The sequence below is a fragment of the Microtus pennsylvanicus genome, chromosome 4 (genome assembly GCF_037038515.1).
Source record: "Microtus pennsylvanicus isolate mMicPen1 chromosome 4, mMicPen1.hap1, whole genome shotgun sequence".
NCBI lineage: Eukaryota > Metazoa > Chordata > Mammalia > Rodentia > Cricetidae > Microtus > Microtus pennsylvanicus.
Genome location: NC_134582.1, coordinates 7,575,957 through 7,598,833, shown reverse-complemented (window position 1 = coordinate 7,598,833; position 22,877 = coordinate 7,575,957). Strand labels below are relative to the sequence as shown.

Here is a 22,877-nt window from a genome sequence, read left to right as displayed (position 1 = left end):
TGCTGGGATTAAAGGCGTGCGCCACCACCGCCCGGCTTCAAAGAAGTGTTTTAAAATAAATTTCTTCATGATTTACTGCAAGTAAATGTTTGATTTGTAGTATGGAAAAAACCCTTGCCAACTCACCCATGGAAGCACCCCAGGTAGCCACAGGGAGGGATGTGAATGTGTGTTTCTGCCAGAAAAAGAGGCCCAAGTTCTGACCCGCACCCCAAGTCCTGCTCTGGTCCTTGTGTCTATGGTTTCAATGGAGATAGGGTCTTTGTGGATGTGCTCGGTGCGATGAGGTCACCTGGGTCAGGGTGGTTTGCTGAGAGCACGGACCCTGACAAGAAGAGAGTGTTGAACCTAAGCACTATGTGCAAGCACATCGACACTGAACGGATATAGACGGGTTCAGGCAGATCCTAAGTGGCCAGAGGCATGTGAGGATAGCCTGGTGCTTACATCTTATGTGGCTGACTACCTGCCCTCTGCTTCTCCTGAAGACTGGAAAGAGTCCACGTTGACCAGTGGCCCATGGCACACAAAAGGCAAGAACACTTCCCTATGCCTATGTATGGGGAAGCCTGGCTGCTATCTTTGTTGGAGGACAGGATGTTTGCTTTTCTGGGCCTGCGCAGGGTGCTGAGGGCTGTGAAGCTTCCAGTTTTCTTCCTTCACCTGAGCAAGCACCCATGCATGTGACACCAGCCCCTCCTTCTTAGGGAGCACACGTCTGAGAAAGGAAGGCTGGGGTTAAGGCTGGTTCCTACTGCTGAAAGGGTAAGACTCTGGAGTAACTCAAAGTTGCTGTTTCACAGGATAATTTGAGGCCTTTTGACATTAAGTGAATAAAACCACAAGTGTGGTCAAGCTGTGCCCTCTGAGACAGGCCAAGAAGCCAGAAGGGAAACAGTAGTATGGAAACCATGCAGGGTGGAGAGCCAACTACGCTTGCAGGGAGCAGGCACTGCTTTAGTAAGAGTCAGCTGACCTTGAGGACAAGGAAGCAGTGGTCAAGAAAAACCTTTTCATGAAATAAAACAATGTTCAAGAACACAGACATGGTAAAGAGCTCAGAAGTAAGTTATCGTCTGAGAGAAAAATCTGAGCTGTTGATGGAATTCCAACCTGAAAATATTGTCTGCATTTTCTTGCTTTTGCTAAAAATAAATGAAAAACCATGTTTCTTCCTCGAGATCTCTCTGCTGCATGATCAATGGAAACAGAACACTCCTGTCCCCACAGCACAGTGTGCCAGGTAACTGTGCTCAACTACGGTTGCAGGAAAAGTATAGAGGCAGCTTTGTCCACCTGACTGGAGGCTCAACTCTTAGACTGGTCCCCTAAAAGCAGTCTGCAAAGCAATGACACTGCAGGCGACACGACAAAATCCCTGGAGCAGAAGCTTCTGTAAGAAGGCTAGCCTGAGAGCCGGGGGAAGATGTGTAAGGCCAAGGGTCCCAGGAATGCCCAGGGCTGAGCCAGGGCTTGTATGAGAATATGAGTCTAGAGTACAGGCTACTGACCTCTGAGACAGTTCTAAAGGATACGCACCCTGTAAACAAAACGCACCTGTAGTCCTGGTACTCAATTCCCCAAACAGAGCATTTGAAAGAGCTAACTACTTATGTACCTAAAACTATTTAGCGGTGTAAAAATGACAGAAGAAATGGTGTTAATTTGTCTGAATCCATGGTTTTAAAATCTATGTTCAACTGAATGCAAACTAATTTAGGTTATCTCATCCTGAATTCCATCAACTTTCTGTCTGAACTGTTGTTCCCTAACAGGTTACCCTGAAAAGCACTGTGTCTCCTGTATCACAAAATGCCAGAAGTCCTCTCTTGTGACAATTCAGAATCACGAAGCTCTGGGAGTGGGGCTTACATGTTCATGTGTCCATCATTTCACATGGTTTCAAATCCCTTTCAGCAGGAAAATATGTGCTGCCTCACAACACCTCATCTATTCTGCACAGACCCACTGACTCTGATGTGCGGGTGACAGCCTCTAGGACCTGGGGCCTGCATCACATTCTCACCTCTTTGTCCATACTCTCTAAGTCCTCCTTACAGAGAGTGTACAGCGGCATTGTCTCTGACATACTGGGTTGTCGCTTTCTTCTAGCAGGGCCAGGCTGCTCTCCATCCTGAGCTTCTGGCAGCTCTTCACCAAACATCTGCTGCTGATGTGGCTGAACAGCTCTGAAAGGAATTTTACAGTCCCGCATGAGGAAAGCAGTTCCATAGCACCTTGCCAGCTCTGCAGCAGACCCCTGACTCTTGAACGAGGTGACACACACGGACAACATTTGGAGGGAAAGAAAAGGTGTTCTGACCACTGTGCCCACCGCTATCTGCTTGTTTAGCAAACCCAGCAGCTCTTCTTCAGCCATGTTGTGGCCCTGTGGAGGCTCACACTCACCTGCTTTACAGAGAATCCACCCTGTCCACCTGACTTGACCTGAGCACAAAACTTAAAGACAAATGGTTTGCTAGAAATCATCAGAAAATGTCATTTACCCTTGAATAAAGTCATATAGTCAAAAGAAATAAAGACAAAGAGAAAAACAAAAGAGATGTTTACATGCTCTTCAGAGCACAAAACAGAACCCAAACAGGATCAGTGAATGAAGAGATGGATATCAACGGAGCGGAATTATCTGCTTACAAAGGCCAGGGAAGAAACATTAGATTACTTGTGCACAGCTTCATTAAGTACTGTAGTAACCAATCAGCTACAAGGACCAAGTTCAAGCTTCAAAGACACTGTAGTTGCTGAATATTCAATTGGAGGCCCCGCTGGGATATTCATTCCTACTTGTGACCCCCAACATGTCAACATGAAGCTGGTATTCTTAATGGCAAAAACTGCAGCTATGCTCAAACAGTGTCTGTGTGTAATGTGGACCTAGGTGTTGGGGACCTCACTGAATACATTTTATGCATGCTTAAGTTCATGTCAAAATTTAAGGCATACCAGGCACAGCGGCTCATATACACACTCTAGGACTTGGAAGGCTGAAGCAGGAAAACTACTGTGCGCCTGAGGCCAGCCTGTGCTAGAGAGTAAGATAGCTGTCTCTAGAACAGACACTACAGATAAGGTGGTAAGACCTCACTACCATGAAGAAAATGTGGGACCCGGCGAGATGGCACAGCTGATAAAGGTATAGCAGCCAAGCCTGACCACTTGATTAGAAGCCCAGGACCCACAAGGTGGAAAGACAGCTGACTCCTCAAGTCCTCTTAACTCCACAAGGACGCCATAGCATATGCAAACCTACACAAATACATGCATGGAAGTATGCACACATACATAGAGATTAAATGTAAGGAAAAAGAATAATGGAGCATTAACTCAAAGTCACAAATTAAAAAGCAACTATATTAGGCTAACTAAATATTATCTAATGAAGGAAAAATATTTTCTATCTCGATACCTTTAAAAGTGCAATCTCTGCTTTTCCGAAGACCCCATGTTTGTCACATACACCCTCGTCCCGCGAGGAAGACGAGCGACACACCGAAGCTCTTCTCACTGCAGTTTATTCCAGGACTTTATTCACTCTCTCTCTCCCTCTCTTTCCTCTCTCCCCGGGCAAACCTCTCCCAGCCCTTAAGTAGGCATGGGCTGCCAACCCCGAACTGCCAGGTGGGCACTGCCCATAGGCCCACGCATATGCAGGCAGCTGATAATCATTGCGTGATCATAGCATAGGTCAGGCCTTAGCCATCTCAGGAGTTGATTATACATCTCCATCAGGTGTGACACCACGCAGCTCGCTACACATGTTCATACCTATTTTATTTATGTTTTAATAAAGCTTGCCTAAAGATCAGAAGGGCAAAGCTAAGCCACTAGAGGTCAGGCACAGTGGCACACACCTTTAATCCCAGGATTTGGGAGACAGAGGCAGACAGGTCTCTGTGAGTGGAAGGCCACCCTGGGCTACACAAGATCAATGCAGAAACAAATCCAGGTGGTGGTGCCTCACACCTGTAACCCCAGCACTAGAGGGGAAATAAAATGGGAAGAAGAGAGAATATTTGACTGCAGTCACCCAGCCTAGAGTAAGACTTCTCTAGTGGCTTGGTTGCTTTGCTTTCTGGTTTTTGGGTTGCCCTCCAATATCTGTTTCTGGATTTTTATGTGGCAAAGGCTCAATACTGCCTTTCTGAGACAGAGGAGGTGACTCTTAAATCAACAATGAAACACTACTATTAGTAAATTTGCTACAGTAAACACCCCTTCTGATGTTATTTTCTTATATATAAGCAAAGAATTTGGAGATGAGGCAAATGGACTTTCCTGTTGTCCTGGCTGCCCTAAACAGACAGCTGAACTATCTTTATGCTGCACTGGCCATTCCTGAACCCCCATGGACACTGCTGGAAAGCTGCCTGCCTCAGGGCTGTTGCAAACTCCTGTACTAGAGTTTTTGCTATCATACACCAAGCCTTGTCAAGCTCCAGAAGATCCTAAAACAATTTCCACCTAGACTAAGGGACACCATTTCCCTGGGGGCCTACCAGAGACTTGCCTTTGACTGGCATCAAAGGGCAATGCTATGAGTACCGCGAAAACTCCATCCTCCAACTCTATAGGACAGGCTGATTGGCTCACTTGCTGAGCTGGATGGGCAGTGCTCTCCTACGATGCTCTCCTACCTAGTTCTGCAGCATTAGGCTTCTCTTCAATGTTTATCTGCTTACTTTTAGTCGAGTGGGCTAAGTGGCAAGATGAGGAAAGCAGCAGAGTCACAGTCAGGTTAGAGGCAGCAGCGTGGCAGTGAGAGTCGACCAGTCGGCACACAGACATGCCACAGCAGCAGGGTTGGTAACTGAAGAGCTCAGAACAGCTGGGATAAAACCAAGGGGAGACCGAGGTTGACGAACAGAAGACTGAAGGACTAGAAGAAAATCATGGACCTTGGTGCTGAAGCCTTCCATAGTGCCGCTTAGCCTCTAGAGTCTAAGCCACCCCAGGCTTGGACACTGCTAATACTAGGTGCTGTCAGGAGCTAGAAAATCATGGCATCTAGGCCTGCACAGAAGTTCCAATGCCAACTGATGCCAACATTTAAGGAATTCTAAATATCCTAGGCCTACAGGGAGCTGTTCACTTGTAGAACCTTTGTAAACACTTGGAGATCCGAAGACCCACACACTTGAGGCTTGCTGGAGAACTGTTAACACCAGGGCGCCACCTGCTGTCACAAGTTGCTGCTGTCCAACGCTGAGTAACAAGCACTTGAAGAGAGCATCTTCTTCCCTGGCCATGCTTCCGTTTCAGGGGCAGCAACAGAAGCCCAGATACCTGGCTGACCACATTTATAGCCACTGTTTGCTCCCAACACCCGCAGCTCCAAAGCTCTTGTGAGTTTCCCTTTTATTTAATTTATAAAATTAAGTCTACTATGCTTCCTTCTCTTTAAGGGTGTCTAATGTTTCTACCAAGTTTGAAGTGTAAGGAAAGACCTCTCTACTAAAGCCGAGTGTGGATCTTCCGAGGACAACACTGCCAAAGTCATGCCCAGCTCACAGCCAGGGCAAGAGGCCAGTTACTCCCAGAAGCCACCAGGAGAAAAAGTGTGACAAAGTCCTAAGAAGAGCACTCCCCTTATATTCCTTCTCAATCGGAAGCAACTTTGTGTTTAAAATAAAACGTGTATTAACAATAACTTAATGTTCTTTTGAAAATGAGTTGATAAATCAATCTTTAGACAATAACTTTTCTACTCTAGCCAAATAAGGCAAAGACCCCGTATTGCTTGTGCTGCCTTAATGCAGACAGGAGACACGTAGGAAGCCTACAGTCCATGCTGAGCAGCAGAAGAAGCACAGGAGAGAGGAGACTTGGTATCATTTGCTAGGAACACTAACACCCGTCCCCCACTCCAATATCGTCTGTCAGCTAAGACAGAGGATAAACCAGACCCAAATCCTTAACGTGATGGGAAAGTGATGATGCTTCAATATGAATTATTTTTTGTGCAAGAACCAGGAAGACCTCCAACTGGTGGGAAGGACAATTAACAGGGCTGTCAACTCCAAAGTGACCTTTTATCTTTCAAAGACTTTAAAGCATCCATAACAAAAAGACTTTAACCGTCAATTACAAATATATCTGAAAGAGATGAAAAAAGAAAAAAAGAACAGAAGATGAAAAGCAGTGAGGGCTGTCTAAGAGAAGAGAGCACAATGAAAACACACAGGATGGGCTTGGCAGCAGGCTGGAAGGGGAGGCTATCAGCAAACTCACAGAAATCACCTTGTCTGCACAATTGCAAATACAACTGGAGAGGAAAAGATGAACGCAGCTGTCACGGCCACCCTCGTCCCGCAAGGATGACGCGACCACCGGAGCTCTTCTCACTGCAGTTTATTCCAGGACCTTTATTCACTCTCTCTCTCTCTTCCTCTCTTCCCCTCCCTCTCTCTCTCTGTTGACCTCTCTCCTTTTTTCCTCTCTCCCCGGGCAAACCTCTCCCAGCCCTTAAGTAGGCATGGGCTGCCAACCCCGAACTGCCAGGTGGGCACTGCCCATAGGCCCACGCATATGCAGGCAGCTGATAATCATTGCGTGATCATAGCATAGGTCAGGCCTTAGCCATCTCAGGAGTTGATTATACATCTCCATCAGGTGTGACACCACGCAGCTTTTGAGAATTCAGGGAAGAGGGAGTTCAGACTCCCAAGAGAGGTAGAGATGAACCCAAGCAGGAATGGCTGAAAATGTCCCTAACCTAGCAAAAGACATAAAACTTTCTGGGAAAAGCCTGAGTGAATCCTTTACTCCACAGATTCTCAAAGTCCACACCAGCAGACATAGTGGACAATTAAAGTTTTTTTTTTTTTTTTGTGTGTGTGTGTGTGTGTGTGTGTCTTGGAAGTGGTAAGGAAAGATGCCTTACCTATTCTTATAGGGAAAAAGACAGCCAACAGGAGAGCTTGTCTGTCAAATTCAGAGACTAGGAGGAAACAGATTCTGTCAAGGGATTGAAACAGAACTATTAGCCTGGGTACTTATACTGGAATAGAAAACTACCGGGAATGGAGCTAAGTCAAGACTACCTTAGGCAAAAGGAACAGAGCCCACCACGGGTCTCTCTCATGGGAGGACATGGAGACTGAAGTACACACAGGACAGAGCAGGTGAGGGCACTACAGAAGACCCTGCTCTGAAGGAGTCTCCTGGACTGCATCCAACTGTTGGAAAAAGTTGTAAGAAAGCAAGCAAACAAAAGGAAGATGAGAAAGAACTGAAACCACGGAGCTGAACAGCAGGAAACAACCACAGGTCAATAAATTGAATAACTGTTGTTTGTTTTGTTTTTGAGACAGAGGATCATTTGTCTAGGCTGCCTTAAGAAGATTTTGAACTTCTGATCCACTTGCCTCTCTACTTCCCAAGTGCAAATAACTGGTTTTTAGAATGAGGTCTTCAGCAAGACTGGAAAAAATAAAAATAAAAACTAAAAAAAAAAAACCCAAAAAACCTGACAAGATTCCTTGTATCAGGGCAGAGGGTCACCCCAGGGTCAGTTGATATCACTGAAACATCCAGACATTCAAAGGTGTGGCACCAGCTCCCTTCAGGCTCAACAAAGGGAAGGGAGAGGAGAGAACACTACTTGACCCACTTAGTGAACCACGTCACACAGGGCATGTGGAAATGTGTCAGACTTGTGGCTGGAGTGCCTGCCAACACACACAAACCTGTAAACACAGCTCCACTCCAAGAGCACCAATCAGTGGGCCAGGGACACGCTCTGGGTGAAGGTCCTTGCTACCGAGCTTGCTGACCTCAAGACCTACATGGGAAAAGGAAAGAACTACTCCTCTAAGTTTTCTTGTGACTTCTATACTTGCTCTGTGGCACATCCCACAAGCCCACACAACTTCCCTCTAAGAAATAAGTGTAGAAATTACTTTTTTTAAAAAAAAGCAAAGAAGGTTAACTCTCCCATGTAGAAGCAGGTCAAGAAGAAACTACGTGTTCATATTAGTCAATATAGACATATATTCAAAACATCACAGCCACCAGTAAGGAAACTTCATAAGAGAGGAGGAGAGACCCTCCCCCGTGTGACAACAGGGATGCAGCAAACCCCACAGCTTTCAACAACCGATCAGCAAGACTGAGAGAAAGGTGCTGCATCCTCAAGTTAATAGAAACAGACAGAACTAGGAAACAGCTCTACAGCCACGTACCCGCTTGACCTTGAGAACTGCAAATGAGGTCAAGGGAGAAAAGGGCATTTTCAACAAAAACGACTGAAGCAAGAACTCTCACATCTTAGTGAGATGCACAGCTCTAATTCCAGCAGTGGAGAAGCTTCAACAGGACAGCCATGTTCCAAGCCACACTAAAAAGTGAGACTTTCTCAAAATGCTAACCACTCAATCCCCCATATCCTCATGTACCTTTGGGGTAGGAGGGCTGAAAGAGACCTCTCACCACTTTTATAAAAAGTGCCTCAAGAAAGCACCATGCAAACCTCAATACCTGAGTTGGGATCCTAAGAACCCTTATAAAAGCCTGGCATGGTCACACAAGCTCCTTCAGTCCTAGTGCCCAAGAGGCAGACAGGCAGCTCTCTGGAGTTCACTCATCAGTCTGCTTATTAAATTTTAGTGAGAGACTCTTTCTCTTAAACTATAAGGTTAGGAGCAATGAGGATGCTATGGGACACTGACCTCGGGCTTCCACGTTCATCTGTGTGTGCACACCCACACACCCCTTCATACCATCCTCCTTCCAAAAACCCCAAACCTGATTGAAAACAGATCATATTTTAGTATATGAAATAGAATAAAACACCAGAGAAATCTGAGGGTTGGGCTATCAGTAATAAACTTAAAAATGAAAACACAATTCACAACAAGAAAAGCTGATAAGTAGACTTCACAAAATTCACAAAGTGAAAACACTTAGCGCTCTATCAAAGGCCCAGTTGAAAGGTGCAAAGACAACATGGTGGACGGAGAAGGTGCTCACATAGGGAAAACATACAAAGACTTACACATTACAGCAACCACACACAATTCAGAGAGGATGGCAACGGCACGGTCGTTTCACCGAAGGGCAAGCATATTCAATAAATGCTCATAGCTCAGTGTCCCTCAGAGAGCCATGCTTCCAGATGGGACCCCTGTCATCTTAGTAAGTTCAGTCAGGCTGAGGGGTACGCCTCTTCACATGGCCAGAGGAGACCTGTACCTCGCCCTGCTTCAGACATGGAGCTAGGTGGGGTCAGATGGACATCACCTACAACAGGACACAGCCTGCTCTCAAGCCCCACATTTACTATCTCGAGTGTCCTCGAGAAGTGCCTGCAGTTGTCCCTGACTTCACTCAGTGACAAGTCTGGGGAGACTCCACTGTACTCTTAGCCACCAAGTACCAAGCAAAACTTACAACTTCACAGCCTGGGCGACAATGATCATCAAGGATAGTGCTCGGTGCTGTTGCCAAGCACCCTGTCACAATGGGTCTGCATAGAGTTCCAGGCCCAGGACAAGGCTAACTGCCACTCTCACGGAGGTAGAAGTTCAGCAGGCACAGGAGCCCCGTGACAGACGAAGCAGGAGCTACATAGGCTGTAGATGGCTGGAACAGTGGGCCATTCCACTATACTGAGATGGGTCAGAGGACTCTCTACAACCAAGGATGTACTGTGCATGTCTGGAATTGTGGTGGGTATGGCTATAAAAATAAAATCACCAGGTGCCGACCCCAGCATGGAGAGCTGAACCAGAGCACAATTACTTGGTCAAGGGCTCAGCATACGAGACTCAGCAGAAAGGAAGGCAAGTTCAACAAGGACGGAAGAAGTCAAAGAGGAGTACTCCACAAGGTGGGGCTAGGAAAACACGCTAGATTTCTCCACTCAGCAAAGAAGAGCTCCCTGCAGAGTGGGTCTGATCAAAGTGGGACCAAGTCCCTCAGCTACATTCCTTAGTGGACACAAACACCACAAGGAGAGCACTCTTCTGTGTTTGGATGCTCCTGCCCTTCAGACATCTAGTTCTCTGGTGCAGGCATACGAGCAGGGAAGAGGAAGGGGCAGGGCCTCCATGTTTCCTTATGTACACTGGTCAGGGTCATGAATAAGTAGTTCCGACACCTGTTGACCTCGTGGCACTTAAGGTTCCCTGTGCATTCAAGTGTGGACAGCAGGAGTATGGCACTTGCCTGGTTACCTGGCAGCCTCCAAAGTGAACTATGCCGAGAAGACGTGTCAGTGTGAGCATACAAAGTGAACTGTGCCGAGACGTGTCAGTGTGAGCATACAAAGTGAACTGTGCCGAGACGTGTCAGTGTGAGCATACAAAGTGAACTGTGCCGAGACGTGTCAGTGTGAGCATACAAAGTGAACTGTGCCGAGACGTGTCAGTGTGAGCATACAAAGTGAACTATGCCGAGAAGACGTGTCAGTGTGAGCATACAAAGTGAACTATGCCGAGAAGACGTGTCAGTGTGAGCATACAAAGTGAACTATGCCGAGAAGACGTGTCAGTGTGAGCATACAAAGCCACTTTCCATTAAGTTTCTACAACCAATACAGTTGATGACTCCTTACTACCCTCTAATGTACCAGGATAAGTTGGCACAGGGTACACAAGACACCTCCAGGTTCAAAAGAAGACATCACCAAAACAGTCACTTCTCAGGATGCACTGCCAGAGGCCAGCTCCTGGAGCTGTATGAGGGTGACTTCACATTTTAGAACTCGTTTTCTCTGTGGTCGTATTAAAAGCTTTATTGAGGCTCAGCCTACCATATTCAAATTATTTTTCAGACAACAATTACTTTTCACTTGTCTTGGATATCCCTAATCTACTGACACACAGTTCAAACAAAGCCAGATAATTTAAAAAACAATATTGTACCTAACACTGTACTCACCTTAAGACAAGGTGCCTTTGCTTTTTAGTTAAGGAAAACTAAATGAGAGGCTGAGTTGGTTTCCGCAGCGTGGAAAGCAGACTGCACAGGTGTTGCGCAGGTGCACACCAGCACATACTGACTTTGCGGCTGCTTTAAATTCTGGAAGCACTGCTGTCCAACTGCAATTTAGAAACTGAATTTCAGAAATAGCCTTCAATCACAGCTCCTTCTTGCCCCTTATCAGGTTATAATAATACTGCACAACAGACAACAACAGAAATGTGGACCCCTTGACCACCGAGACTTTGTGCTCAGGGGGAAATCTTAGGGTGTTCCCAGTTCCTGACACAAAAGTCAAAACCTTGGCGTGTCCATCAAGTGTGAGATGGCTTCAGAACAGGGCTGATCCCTACAAAGATTGAGACCTGGAACTTCAAACCCAACCCCAACCTCCAGAGTCAATCACTTAGGACCAGTGATTAACCTTCTATATGATGTAAAGTGTCCTCTACTACAAAACCTCCAGAGGGTGGGTACATAGAGCTTTCCTGAATCTTGCCTGAGTTCTCCGTCTTTTTAGCCCTTTCCCATACTCATATCTGCCTTTCTGGGCTGACCATGACATAATCCCACCCCAGATATTGTTGGCGAGAGGATCTAGAAGGACTCAGAGCTCCAGAATAAAGAGGTAGTCACCAGGCTCCTTCTGGGCCTCCCCTCTCTCGGCATTGCTTCTCAAATCCTGGTTGCTGTGGCGGCCTCAACTCTGCACTGTGTCTCTTCAGCTCAGAAGGGTACAGGCGCCCCTGAGAAGAACCCAGTGTGGACGCAGCCATAGCCCACCTGGTCACTGGGGCTGCGCCCAACACCATCGCTTGTTCCATGTGACAGCTTTAGGATTATTATCAGCAAGTAAGAAATCTGAGTTCCAAATCCTGTGTCCCACTCCATTGTCCTCAGCTACTGCTTTGACTTCTAGACACAGTTCCTAAAGTAGAACCTGGGTCAAAGGGCACACACTCTTAGTAAACACTGCCAGAGCCCAGCCAAATACTGAGTGCACTCAGACATCCTCAGCAGGACACAAGCACACTTCACGCTGGAGTGGACAGGCAGCACTGGGATGAAACCTTTGTACTTAGTGCTGTGTAGAGGCTAGTGTTCACTGTATACCCCCAATTCCTACAAGCTGAATGCTAATCTCTCTTCATTGCCACAGAGTATCCTCCTGAGATCACCTAGGTACACATGCACTGACCACCTGGGCTCCAGGTATCTAGCTCAGCCCTGAGACCATACCTGCCCTGACCTCCAACTGAGTGTACCTGTGTACCACGTAAAGGACGTGCACATTCCTACAGCCAACAAGTTCCACGCCACCTCACCTGGGGTTGAGCTTTTGGTTCCACGTGGCTTTCCTTTTTTTGTTCTTGTTTTATACCATGTGATTTTACCTTTTCTGTTCTAGTACACTTCCTGCCATGGAGCTTTACTAGAAGACTCTTTAGAACATCCACCCTTCCACACGAGTGCCTGGTGCCTGTGCCCTCTGGCTTCTCCTCCATCATGCTGTGTCACAGAAGCAGAAAGCAGTGAGATGCAGATACGAGTGGGGAACAGAGGTATCGCTGCTGCCCGTATGAGGTAACAGCATCCTTTCACGCTTTGATGTGATATATGTATGATGGGGGCCAGAGTTGACATCATGTGTCTCCTCAATCACCGTCCACTTTACATATCTGAGATAAGGCCTCTAACTGATTCAGCTGGGCTGGGTCATGCCTGTCTCCACCTGCCAGCGGCAGGACTGCAGATGCACACCGAGGCCAGCATTTACGTAGGTCCTAGGAGTACAAACCCCACACCAGCTGTGCCCTTGCACATTCATCCTCTTTATTCTTGAACCAAGACCTCAAGGACAAGGACAGCCTAAAGGACACTTTGGCAAGAGTAACTGTTTCACCCTAGGACAGTAAATACATGCAGTGCTCTGAACCAAATGCAGACTTCTCATACAAACAAATTACTCGGGATCATGTATGTGACTGCAACCTCATACCCGCTAGGCTCTGTATAGCAGCCAAGCTTGGCTGTGGCTATGGCAGGAGGTGCCGAAACTTCTGCTGTCCCTGTGTTCTGGAACCAGGTGACACTTCAGCATATGGAGAATTTGCCACATGGTATTAATCACAACAGAATCTGAAAGGAGGCTCAGACTGAACGGTGAAAATGTCAAGAAAAACAATGTATAGTGAATCTCCACTGAACTTAATTTCATAGACAGTGAATAAATGTCTGAGCCATAGGTGCCTGCTACAGAGGAAAATCCCTGGTACCACACCACACAATGAGGTCATGCCCAGGGAGGGAAGCAGTAGCAGGATAGCAATAATCAAAGCAGCTCTCATGTAAGCACATAGGGGGCTTCCTAAGTTTTTACTTGACTAACCTTCTCAGAAAAACCAGCCCTTTATACCCCTTCTCAAAGGAAGAACCCAGCACAGAAATGGACAGAAAGGACATAAAAGGCCGTTGGTTGAAGTGTACTCTACTAGTGAGCCCACACCCACAGACAGGCTAGGCTGCCTTCACAAAGCTCCTGCTGGCCATTAGCATCCCAGGACAGCTACTGGATGTGTCCAGCACAAACATCTCACTAGAGCATACAAGTCTACTCTTCTGGGTATCAGGGCAAACTGCAGCATGTTTTTGCAAAACAGCTGCTATGCTGTACCACAGTTAAAAATATTCATAACCCTGAACTCAGACACCCGACTTTGGTAACGTGATGGTATAGACTAGAAGCAGCAGCAAGTGGACACATTCCAGCATGTAAGTAACTAATTAGAAGAAAACAAGTTTTAGTAATGATGACACTTTTTGCTTAGCAAAGCAGCAGGTGCATTAGAGGTGCACCGAGGAAGCAGAGAGTGCCACTGCACACCAGGCCTGAATGAGTATCTAGGCCTTTTTGTTTGCACCAACCTTGCTTCCTATTGCCGTGTGTCACTGAGGTTGGGCCACACAGGACTAAGTTCTTGCTCAGCCCTAAAACTACTCTGCTGAAAACATGCAAACTGCTCAGGCCTTCAGGGCCCACTGCAATCAAAGCAGAACTAACACCATTATAGTTCTGGGCTGCTGACTGCATAGGGCAACTACCAGAGATGATCTCAGGGCTTCTGGAGAAGCACAAAGGAATGGGCAGGTGATGGCATGCCTACTGCAAGCTGCACACTGTATCTCCAGGCTCCTTATTTAAACAAGCAGGATGTGCTTCAGCTATATACAGGCAGCCTGAGGGGTTCACAAGGATGGAAGTGACTAAGAATGCACAGAGAAAGCAGAGGGTATAAGGGTCTGTCATGTGTGGGGAACCACCAACCCAGCCACCACATGGCATTTAGTCTGCTGAGTGTTCTCACACACCCTTCTGACAAAGTGTTTTCTCTCAGTATGTGGAAGAGTCCAGAGCACCCGCTGGACCCTCCTCTGATGGGTACCCCAGGATACTCTTGAGTTCCCTGCCAGCACTGAGCACTGTGTAGAGACACATGACTCATAAAGGATAAAGGTGTTCTATGCACTGGAAATTGCCATTGTCAGACAAGTAGCCCAACACAAACTCGGGACTGAACAAAGCCTCAAATGTCACTTGTCCGCACTGTGGTCCAGTATAACCATTGTAACAGGTTCAAAAACTAAAGCTTAACATTTTAGATACCTATGTTCTCAGCAAAGGAAGTTTACATGTGCCACAACATACCTGAAGGAGGAAGGCTCTCCGTGGATTAGAGGGGCACTAGAGGGAGCTGGTGCAGGACCTTGGGTGCCCATTCGAATGAGCTTGCCTGTGTTGGAGTCATAGATCCGAACTTCAGGGCCAGGATGGGCCTTGGAATGGATGGGTGTTGGGTGGAACAAGGCTGTAGGGAGCACATTCTGCCTGTCTGGAAAGGCTGCAGGGCTGTTATCCCTGTGGGTGAGAGCAAGGGCCATCAACAGTATTGTCAATAACACATGGCCCAGGGACACAGATCAAAGAGAGGCACAATGATTGTAAGGATGTGGCTACGAGAATGTAGCAATATGTACCACAGACAACCAGAAACTACTGACTAGGCTCCAGATGAAATGCCTCTTCAATTCTTGACTGAATGCTTAAGATGGAAGATCTGCAACTCAAAATTCTAGAACATAACTATGTGTAAAAAACACCGAGCAGGACCCGCCTGGAAGCTTTACCTCAGCAGGACAACTTCAGTTCTTTGTGCTTCATGCTCAATATTTGCTCGAGCTGATAATGACCCGGATACTCTCAAAGGAAGCTGACTGCCACTTGCCTCCAACAACCAAGTTTCTCATTACAAATACATTTGTTCCATTTTCCATATACCTCCCTCTTGGAGCAATCCTGCAGACTGGCTCCATGGCCCTCATCCCACCACCCTTCCTCTGGTTTCTTTATGTAACTGTTTGACAATATCAACCCTGCAGAAATCTCTGCAAACCAGGATATACTCCTGAATCCCACACTGAATTGTACTAAAAGAAAACCCAGATGTGAAGCTTCTCTGGATGGTAACAGCTGCTCATCTTTGAGTTCACAGAGGAAGGAGGAGTTGAAAGTCACACTGCGGAGGTCAAAGCCAGGGTGGACAGAACAGACACCTCGCAGGAGCACTGCAGCCTTGGGAGTTGGGTGGCATTTGTAACGGTTAATAATGCCTACCTCGACAGGTCTACAACCATCAAGAAGACTCTCGCCATGCCTGTGAAGGATTATTCTGATTAAGTTAACCAAGGAGAAGACTCACCCTAAAAGAATGTGGGGCACCATCTCGGGATTCTCTGGGCTTAAGTCCTATATGAATCGGAAAGGAGAAAGCTAGCTGAGCGCCAACATCTATCATTCTTTCTTTCTAAATGCTCAAACAGCATGTCTAGCTGCCTCATGCTCCTGCACCCAGATCCCGCCTTTAAACTGTTTGTCAGGGTCCTGTGTCACGGCAGCAGGACAGTAACTAGCAGGTCCTGAATCTGGAATGGAGACCCTGCAGCACCAAGGCTCTCCTCACTGTCTCCAGCCAGAACTCACTTTCCACCTGAAACACTGCTGGATAGGAAGTAGAATGGAGTCCACAGAACCTCCTGGCCCCGCTTGGGAAGATCATGGGGCCACACATAGATGTCTGCTTGTGGCTGGATACTTCGGGAAGAAAGGCAGTGTGGAACACGGTGATATGGATGGGAAGGAGCCTACCTGTGGGCTCGGGCATCGTCGTCTATGAGTGGGAAGAGCTGCTCCTCAACCTTGTCCCAGCGCTCCAGGCAGCTCCAAAGCCAGTCAGGGTTGACCACATGGAGGTGCTTACACTCCTGTGCCTGGCGCACCTTCTCTGTGCCTGCAGAGACAACATGTCAGACTGCCTGCCCTGGTATACCAGTGTGGGGGTTACATATCCTTAAAATGGAGCTGAACACCAGGCTTACAAGTATCCTCACCACTGGGAATTAGAACCTCTGCCAACAGGATTTTTGTCCCTAAACTGCTTTCTACTCCTCAAGTTATCCTTGCAGACAGCTGGGGCCCTGCCCTCCAGGCTTGTCTCTTACCTGGCTCTGGTACCACCCATGACAAGAGATCTATCAGGAGGCCATGTCAATTCTCCCTACACCAAGGCATCCTAGCACTTTCAACTCGATCGAAGGCTTCCTTAACCAGCCTGGTGCCTGGCATGTCCCCTGCCTATTTATTTATTTTTTTGGTCCTTCCTGTGCCAAGGGCCCCCTGCAGGCTCCTGATCACCAACCTAGTGCTTCCTCATTCTGTCTCCAGCTGATCCTGCCCTGTCCTGGTATATTACAGCTGTTCTGTACACAGCTGTGACCCTATGCTGTAAGGTGGTCAACTGAGCCTCTGGCTAACTGTGTCTTCAAGAAAGCCATTCTCTTCAAAGGAAAAGGTAGGATAAGGACATGTCTGTCACATCTCACATTGTCCCTATGGCTGAAGTCTCCACAGAGAAGAGAGCTTCAGAATCAGGCAAAACAGAGATGTGGACCAAGTACTGGACAGTCCCTACACAAGCAGGTGCACAGACAGACACAACCCAAGGAGGGATCTGACTTCTGCTCTCAATACTTTGGAAGAATGACCCCTTTTGTTCCCGAGGAAGGCTGATGGCGATGTTCTCTCCTCAGAAGATGTTGCTGGGGCCAGAAAGCTTGTCTGATCCCCACTAATCTGTGGTAACTGCTCTACAGAGCAAAGGACAGCATGGTCAGAAGCCAGAGGCAAATGAGACTGTAAGCTTCAGGGAGACTCTGGGAATGAGCCACCTTGACAGCCATGCGGAACACGCCCTAACTCACTGACTGTTGTTGAACATGGAGTGCCTAGAGAATGTGGGCAATCTTAAGTAAGGAAAAGTCAAGCTGCTTATGAAGACTATTTAAAATAGTAATTGGTTGTTTGTTTTCTTTAAGCTTTTCTCAGATCAACATCCATTACCGTGTTATACAAAGCACAGTACGTGACTACGATTCTAGGGACCCACGACAGGTGAAATGTGCACAGGGAAAAAACAAACAAAAACCCACCCTTTATCCAAGTCGATCATCAACCTTGCACGTGTGTTTTTAAGTGTCTCTGTGTGTGCAGGTGCCACACACAAATGCAGAGGTCAGAGGACATCTTTGGAAATTTTACCCAAACTCGATTATCAACCCTGAGTGTTTGTGTAAGCGTGTCTGTGTAATGTGGAGGTTAGAGGACAACCTTGGATGTTGGGTTTTGTTTTTTTGCCCTGAGATAGAGTCTTCGTTGTCTGCTTACACCAGGGTATTTTACTCACAAGCTTCTGGGATTCTCTTGTGTCTGTCACTATATCATACTGTATCATACATACATGATACATAAACATATACACTGAGCCTGGCTTTACATGGCTTCTGGATATCCCAACTCAGATCCTAATACCTGTGTGACAAACACTTCATCTACTCATTTGTCCCCCTAGCCGGTCACCTTGTCTTTAAAATGTCATGATTATAAAGAGTGTTCCATTATGATCTAGTCTCGAAAAGAGAACACGCCCAAGCACAGGTGTATGCCCACCCAGGAGCCCCACCCATAGGATCAGGGATGGTGACACATACCAGCTCGTGCCGCAATGAGGTGAGTGGCCCTGTCTGGGGAATCAGGGCTCAGCACCAGTTGAGTGAGGACCTTGGCTCCCAGGGCTGTGGCATGATAGTGCTCACGAGTCTTCTCCACAGGGAAGTTTGTTGGGTGCAGCCCACTGAAGATCACAGTCACATCTGCCAGCACCTTGCTCTTGAGCTCTGGGACAATTTTCCGTATATCTGGAGCTTCCTCAAGCTCCTTCTTGAGGTATCTGTCATACTTTGTGTAATAGTCGGTGTGGACTCGGACCAGGATCTCCTCAAGGTGTATCAAATGGTCATCATCATCTGTGTCCTCTTCCTCCTCCTCCCCCACACTCTGGTCCAGGGACTCGCCCGCAGTCACACCTGACTGCTCACTGTTCTGTGACTCTGTTTCAGCCTCCTTCCGGTCCACACAGCCATTCCCCAGGCCACAGAGACTGTCCCGTTCACCCTCCTCCTGTGTATCCAGGTCTGCTGCTTTGTCATGTAGGTGAGTGCTAGGCCCAGACTCTCCCAAAGGGCTTGCTGCAGGTCTCCCCCCACTTGTGCCAGGGGGACCCCCCTGCAGCGGAACTTTGGTTCTGTCCTGGGTGGCTGGAGACTTCCGGCCGCTTTTCCCCTCACTCTCCCCCTCGGAAGCAGAGGACTTCCGGCCATCTGACTCACTGCTCTCGCTGCTGCTCTCGCTGCTCTCGCTGTCACTGGACAGGTCAAAGTCCAAGTTCTGGGCGGAGTCTCCCTGAGTGGGCTGCGCCCCTGGTGTGGTCCGACTATCCCATTCACAAGACATGGGGAGCTCTGACGCTTCTGTCAGCTCCTGGCCACCAGGGCTGCTGGCAGGAGAGGACTGGGTGAGGGACCAGGTATCCTTCTCATCCGCTTTACTCGTCAAAGCTCCCGGTACAACCTCGCCACCGTTGAGCTCCCAGGAGGCCTTCCCAAGGCCATTGCTCTGCTCCAGCCCAGGAGCAGGTTTACCTTCCTCAGGACCCTTCACCGACAGAGCTTGTTCCAAGATGCCAGCTCCTTTAGAAGAATGATTTACTAAGTATGCACACAAAAGGAAAAGCCGCGGCTACTTAATGGTAACAACTTTCAAAACTGAACCATACCCTCTCCAGGACAGTCTAGATTGCCCACCCTCTAGCTGAGGTCTCAGAAGTTTCTGATCCAACAACTGGACAAAATCAGTAGCTCAGGTCTGTGGCCATGCACAAACCTTCTGACTTTATAGCCCATGTGGGCGTGGTCTTCCAAATCAATGCCCTCCTCTACAAGACCCTAAAACAGAATTTTTACCTTCTTTTTCTACTTCAGAGACTATAAAAGTAATGGCATGCCTTTAAACATTTTGTTTCAAAACTGAAATTCATCATAAAAATTTAAAACCAAACTTTTAAATTGAGTTTGGTAATGCACACCTGTAATCCCTATATTCGGTTTGAGGGAGAGGGTCTGAGCTACATAAAAAGACTATGTCAAAAAAAAAAAAAGAAAAAGAAAAAAGAAAGGACGGAAGGATAAAGAAATGTAAATTTCTTTTGGACACGCTGGTTCACATGTGCCTAACAGTTTCTACGCAGGAAACCAATCAAGCAATACAGCGAGTCAAGTCCCTGCTTGGGGCTGTCTTACAAGGGGAACAACTGTATCCCACAAGAGGTGCGGGGCATTTCCTCTGTGAGATATATAACCCACAGGTTGTGTTGTTTAAGGAAACCTGGGATGAAACAAGGCAGCACCACAGCTGGATACTCAGACAGCATCTTTAATTTTACTCGGTCAGCAAAAACTTAGAACAGTATGTATGGTATCTCCTGCTGCGCCTCCACTTCTTCCTCCAGTACTGGGGGCTGAACCCAGGGCCTTGTGGAAGGAAGCAGTATACCATGGAACTGTATCATCAGCCCTGTGATTTTTAAATATCCCACTTTTCATTACATAAATCCAATTGCCATAGGAAAATTGAAATACAAATAAAAAGCAAAAAAAGAATAAAGTGAATATTGAATTTGTAAGTCTTTATAGAAATAAAAAGTAAGAGATAAACATTTATCAAAATACTAATTTCACACTGAGAAGAAGAGCACCCACCTTTTTTTCTTGTCTGAGATTCCCGGGCCCCAGGGGGTGCATTTACATCTCCTGTGCCAGGAAAGTAGATATACTTCTTCACAGTTATGAGGTTAGGGGCAAACTTCCAGACATCTTCCCGGTCATCAATAATGCAAACCATTGAGTCTCCACAGGGAAAGAGATTTCTACAAGCAAAACCACAGTTTACAATAATCTTTTGTTCTGCTAAAAAGAACAGTTTACGACTCTTGACTATATTAACAGCAGACAACAGACGCCTTAAGAAGCAAGCTATAACAGGGTCTTTCGCTTATGTCACAATTTAAACTTTTCTTCTGTCCAGAGAAAGTAACATTAAAATATTTTTTCTTTCACTGTTAGGGCTCCTCTGTAAAAAAAAAAAAAAAAAACCTTAAAAATTGGTAAATTCTTCAGTCACAGATCAGAACACAACTCTGAAAACTCAGTTCTTGTAAGCCAGTAGGTCAGATCACATTCACAAACACAGCCAGGGTATAGAGCCAACAGTTCGCCTGGCACCCCTAGAGTGGCCCTCCAGCTGTCGCTAAGCACAGCACAGGTGGCAGCGTGCTGTCCAGGTGATGCACTGGAGTCTAGCAACCGTCCCTTCAGAAGCTTTGCAGGTTGATGAGTCACCAATGATAGCTCCTGTTTTCAGTTTGCTCCCTGTATGCTAGCAAAAGGGAGGTCTTGTTCCACCTAAACACCCCACATTCTCTTCCAGCTAATAACAACTCGCACGGCTTTCTCTCTGGACATCTCCATGTGAAAATGAAACTTCAGAAGAGGATGCCTCCATCAGCCACACCCCTTTACCTGGCACACAAAACTGTCATGGCCCAGGTGGAAAGAAACACACTACAGAAACAAACGCCACCTGATACATAAGAATGGCAGGCACAGTCCTTTCTTGGTAGAAATGGGAAATTATCTTGAGCAAAGTGAAAATTTCATATATAACACTGCTTTCTAAGGAGGACTGTCACAAAAGCTTAGAGATCACAGGAAACAAGTAAAGAGAACACAAAAGGAAACAGGGAAGACACCACACTTCGGCTATTTAACTTGGGTTCTGCATACTAGTGGAACGAACAACCAGGCAAATTCCTATGAGATTATAACTCTGAGATGCTGGTACTGGTGTCCTCATCCTTCAACTCAGAAAGCCATGTGAAAAAACTGTGATATTCTAACAGCTGCTGGGGTCACACTGCTGCTTCCTGTAGGCCCCTCACTTTCTCTAGGCTACTTTGCCTTATTTCCAAACCTGCACCTTTGCGGTCACTGCTTCCTGTCTTTGCAATACTGAGCTCTAGCCGGGCCTCTGCATAGGCCCGAAATTCAAGGTCTATTCTCCTAGGCCAGTGGTGAAGGGAGACATGGAAGGCAGAGAGACGGGTGAGAGGCCAAGAGCAAGCCAACATGCAGGGGAAGATGGCCACCACACCACTTCTGACAGCAACAAAAGCTATCAGAGTAATTGCTAACTATGGTGCAGAGGAGGGAATAGGACTGGAGGGTTCAGGACTGGGTACCGTAAGGGTCTATGGTGGTTTGAATGAGAAGCCCCCATAAAATCACATATTATATTTGAATGTTTAGGCCCTAGTTGGTGAACTGTCTGGATAAGATTAGAAAGCACGGCCTTATTGGAGGAGGTATGTCACTGGGGGTGGGCTTTGAGGATTCAAAAATCCAGACCCAGGCCCAGCTTCACTGTGGATCAGACGTGAGTTCTCAGCTAGTACTCCAACACCGTGCCTCCTGCTGTCATGTTCCCCACAATATGATCAGGGACTAATCCCAAAGTTTAATTTTCCTTCCTTTCCTTTCCTTCTTTCTTTCTCTTCCCCAAGACAGAATTTCTCTGTGTACATCTGGCTGTACTCCAGCTGGCTCTGTAGACCAGGCTGGCCTCAACTAAGAGATCCACCTGCCTCCGCCACCTGAGGGCTGGGATTAAAGGTGTGCACCACCACTGCCTGGCTCAAAATTCAAATTTTGAAGAGGAAACCAAATAGTATACTGTCCCCATAGTAATTCAGCCAAATACATACCTAAGGTTTCCTGTTTTAGAAAACGGGTCAATACATTCATCTCTAGACAATATTCGATGAGAAAAAAGCTTCTTCTCGGGGTCCAAAAAACCTGTAAATAGAAAGGACAAAGATCATGTTGTGCACACAGCACTCCACACTGTGACCAGTACAGCTGAGACCGGCTCACTTGGTCTGCTCTTCTCTTACATACACTCGCTGTCTACAGTAACATTAACTTGAAGCAATCTGTGATGCGCAATTGTGCTACACTCAGCGCAGGAGAAGCACGACCCCAGTATTCCCTTAAAGATACTGCCCTAATGATCTCATTGCTTCCCACTAGACCCCACTTCCTACCTCCCACTAATGTTGTTAGTGCTCACAGTCACGCTAATGTGCACAGTGCAGCACACTAAGGACTTAGGACCCGCAGGTATAACCGCCATTGGAGTTCATACCCTGTGCACAGTTGTGCTCAGGCTCTGGCTTGCAGTGTTCCTGGGAGAATTTGACACTTGTGTTTTCAAAGATACTGTCTACAATTTTATTTGATATTGCTGTGTGATTCTGTCCAACATGCTTCAGGTGTACTAGATACTGGACTTCTTCCCTAGAGTCACCGCTAGAAATGGGATAGGTGCCCAAGGCTTCAAGCGCTTGCCCAGCACGGGAATACTCACAGTAGCA

At 46.9% G+C, this 22,877-nt stretch overlaps 1 protein-coding gene across 6 annotated transcripts in view; it reads right to left on the bottom strand.

The window, feature by feature from the left end:
- The window catches only part of Ctdp1 (CTD phosphatase subunit 1), a 57,131-nt gene that overhangs the window by 19,145 nt on the left and 15,109 nt on the right, over nucleotides 1-22,877 (bottom strand). Inside the window, exons 6-12 of one of the 6 annotated variants that reach the window (XM_075968179.1) lie at nucleotides 22,209-22,299; nucleotides 20,149-20,315; nucleotides 18,043-19,098; nucleotides 16,145-16,286; nucleotides 14,648-14,857; nucleotides 10,900-11,060; nucleotides 2,056-2,189 (exon numbers count right to left, since the gene is read on the bottom strand). In XM_075968179.1, the coding sequence (XP_075824294.1) occupies nucleotides 10,928-11,060; nucleotides 14,648-14,857; nucleotides 16,145-16,286; nucleotides 18,043-19,098; nucleotides 20,149-20,315; nucleotides 22,209-22,299 (1,799 nt within the window). In that variant the 3' untranslated portion in view covers nucleotides 2,056-2,189; nucleotides 10,900-10,927. Of the gene's footprint in view, nucleotides 1-2,026; nucleotides 2,190-10,899; nucleotides 11,061-14,647; nucleotides 14,858-16,144; nucleotides 16,287-18,042; nucleotides 19,099-20,148; nucleotides 20,316-22,208; nucleotides 22,300-22,877 lie in introns of those variants that run through there. The other 5 variants (XM_075968174.1, XM_075968175.1, XM_075968176.1 and 2 more) reach the window with 5 other exon arrangements.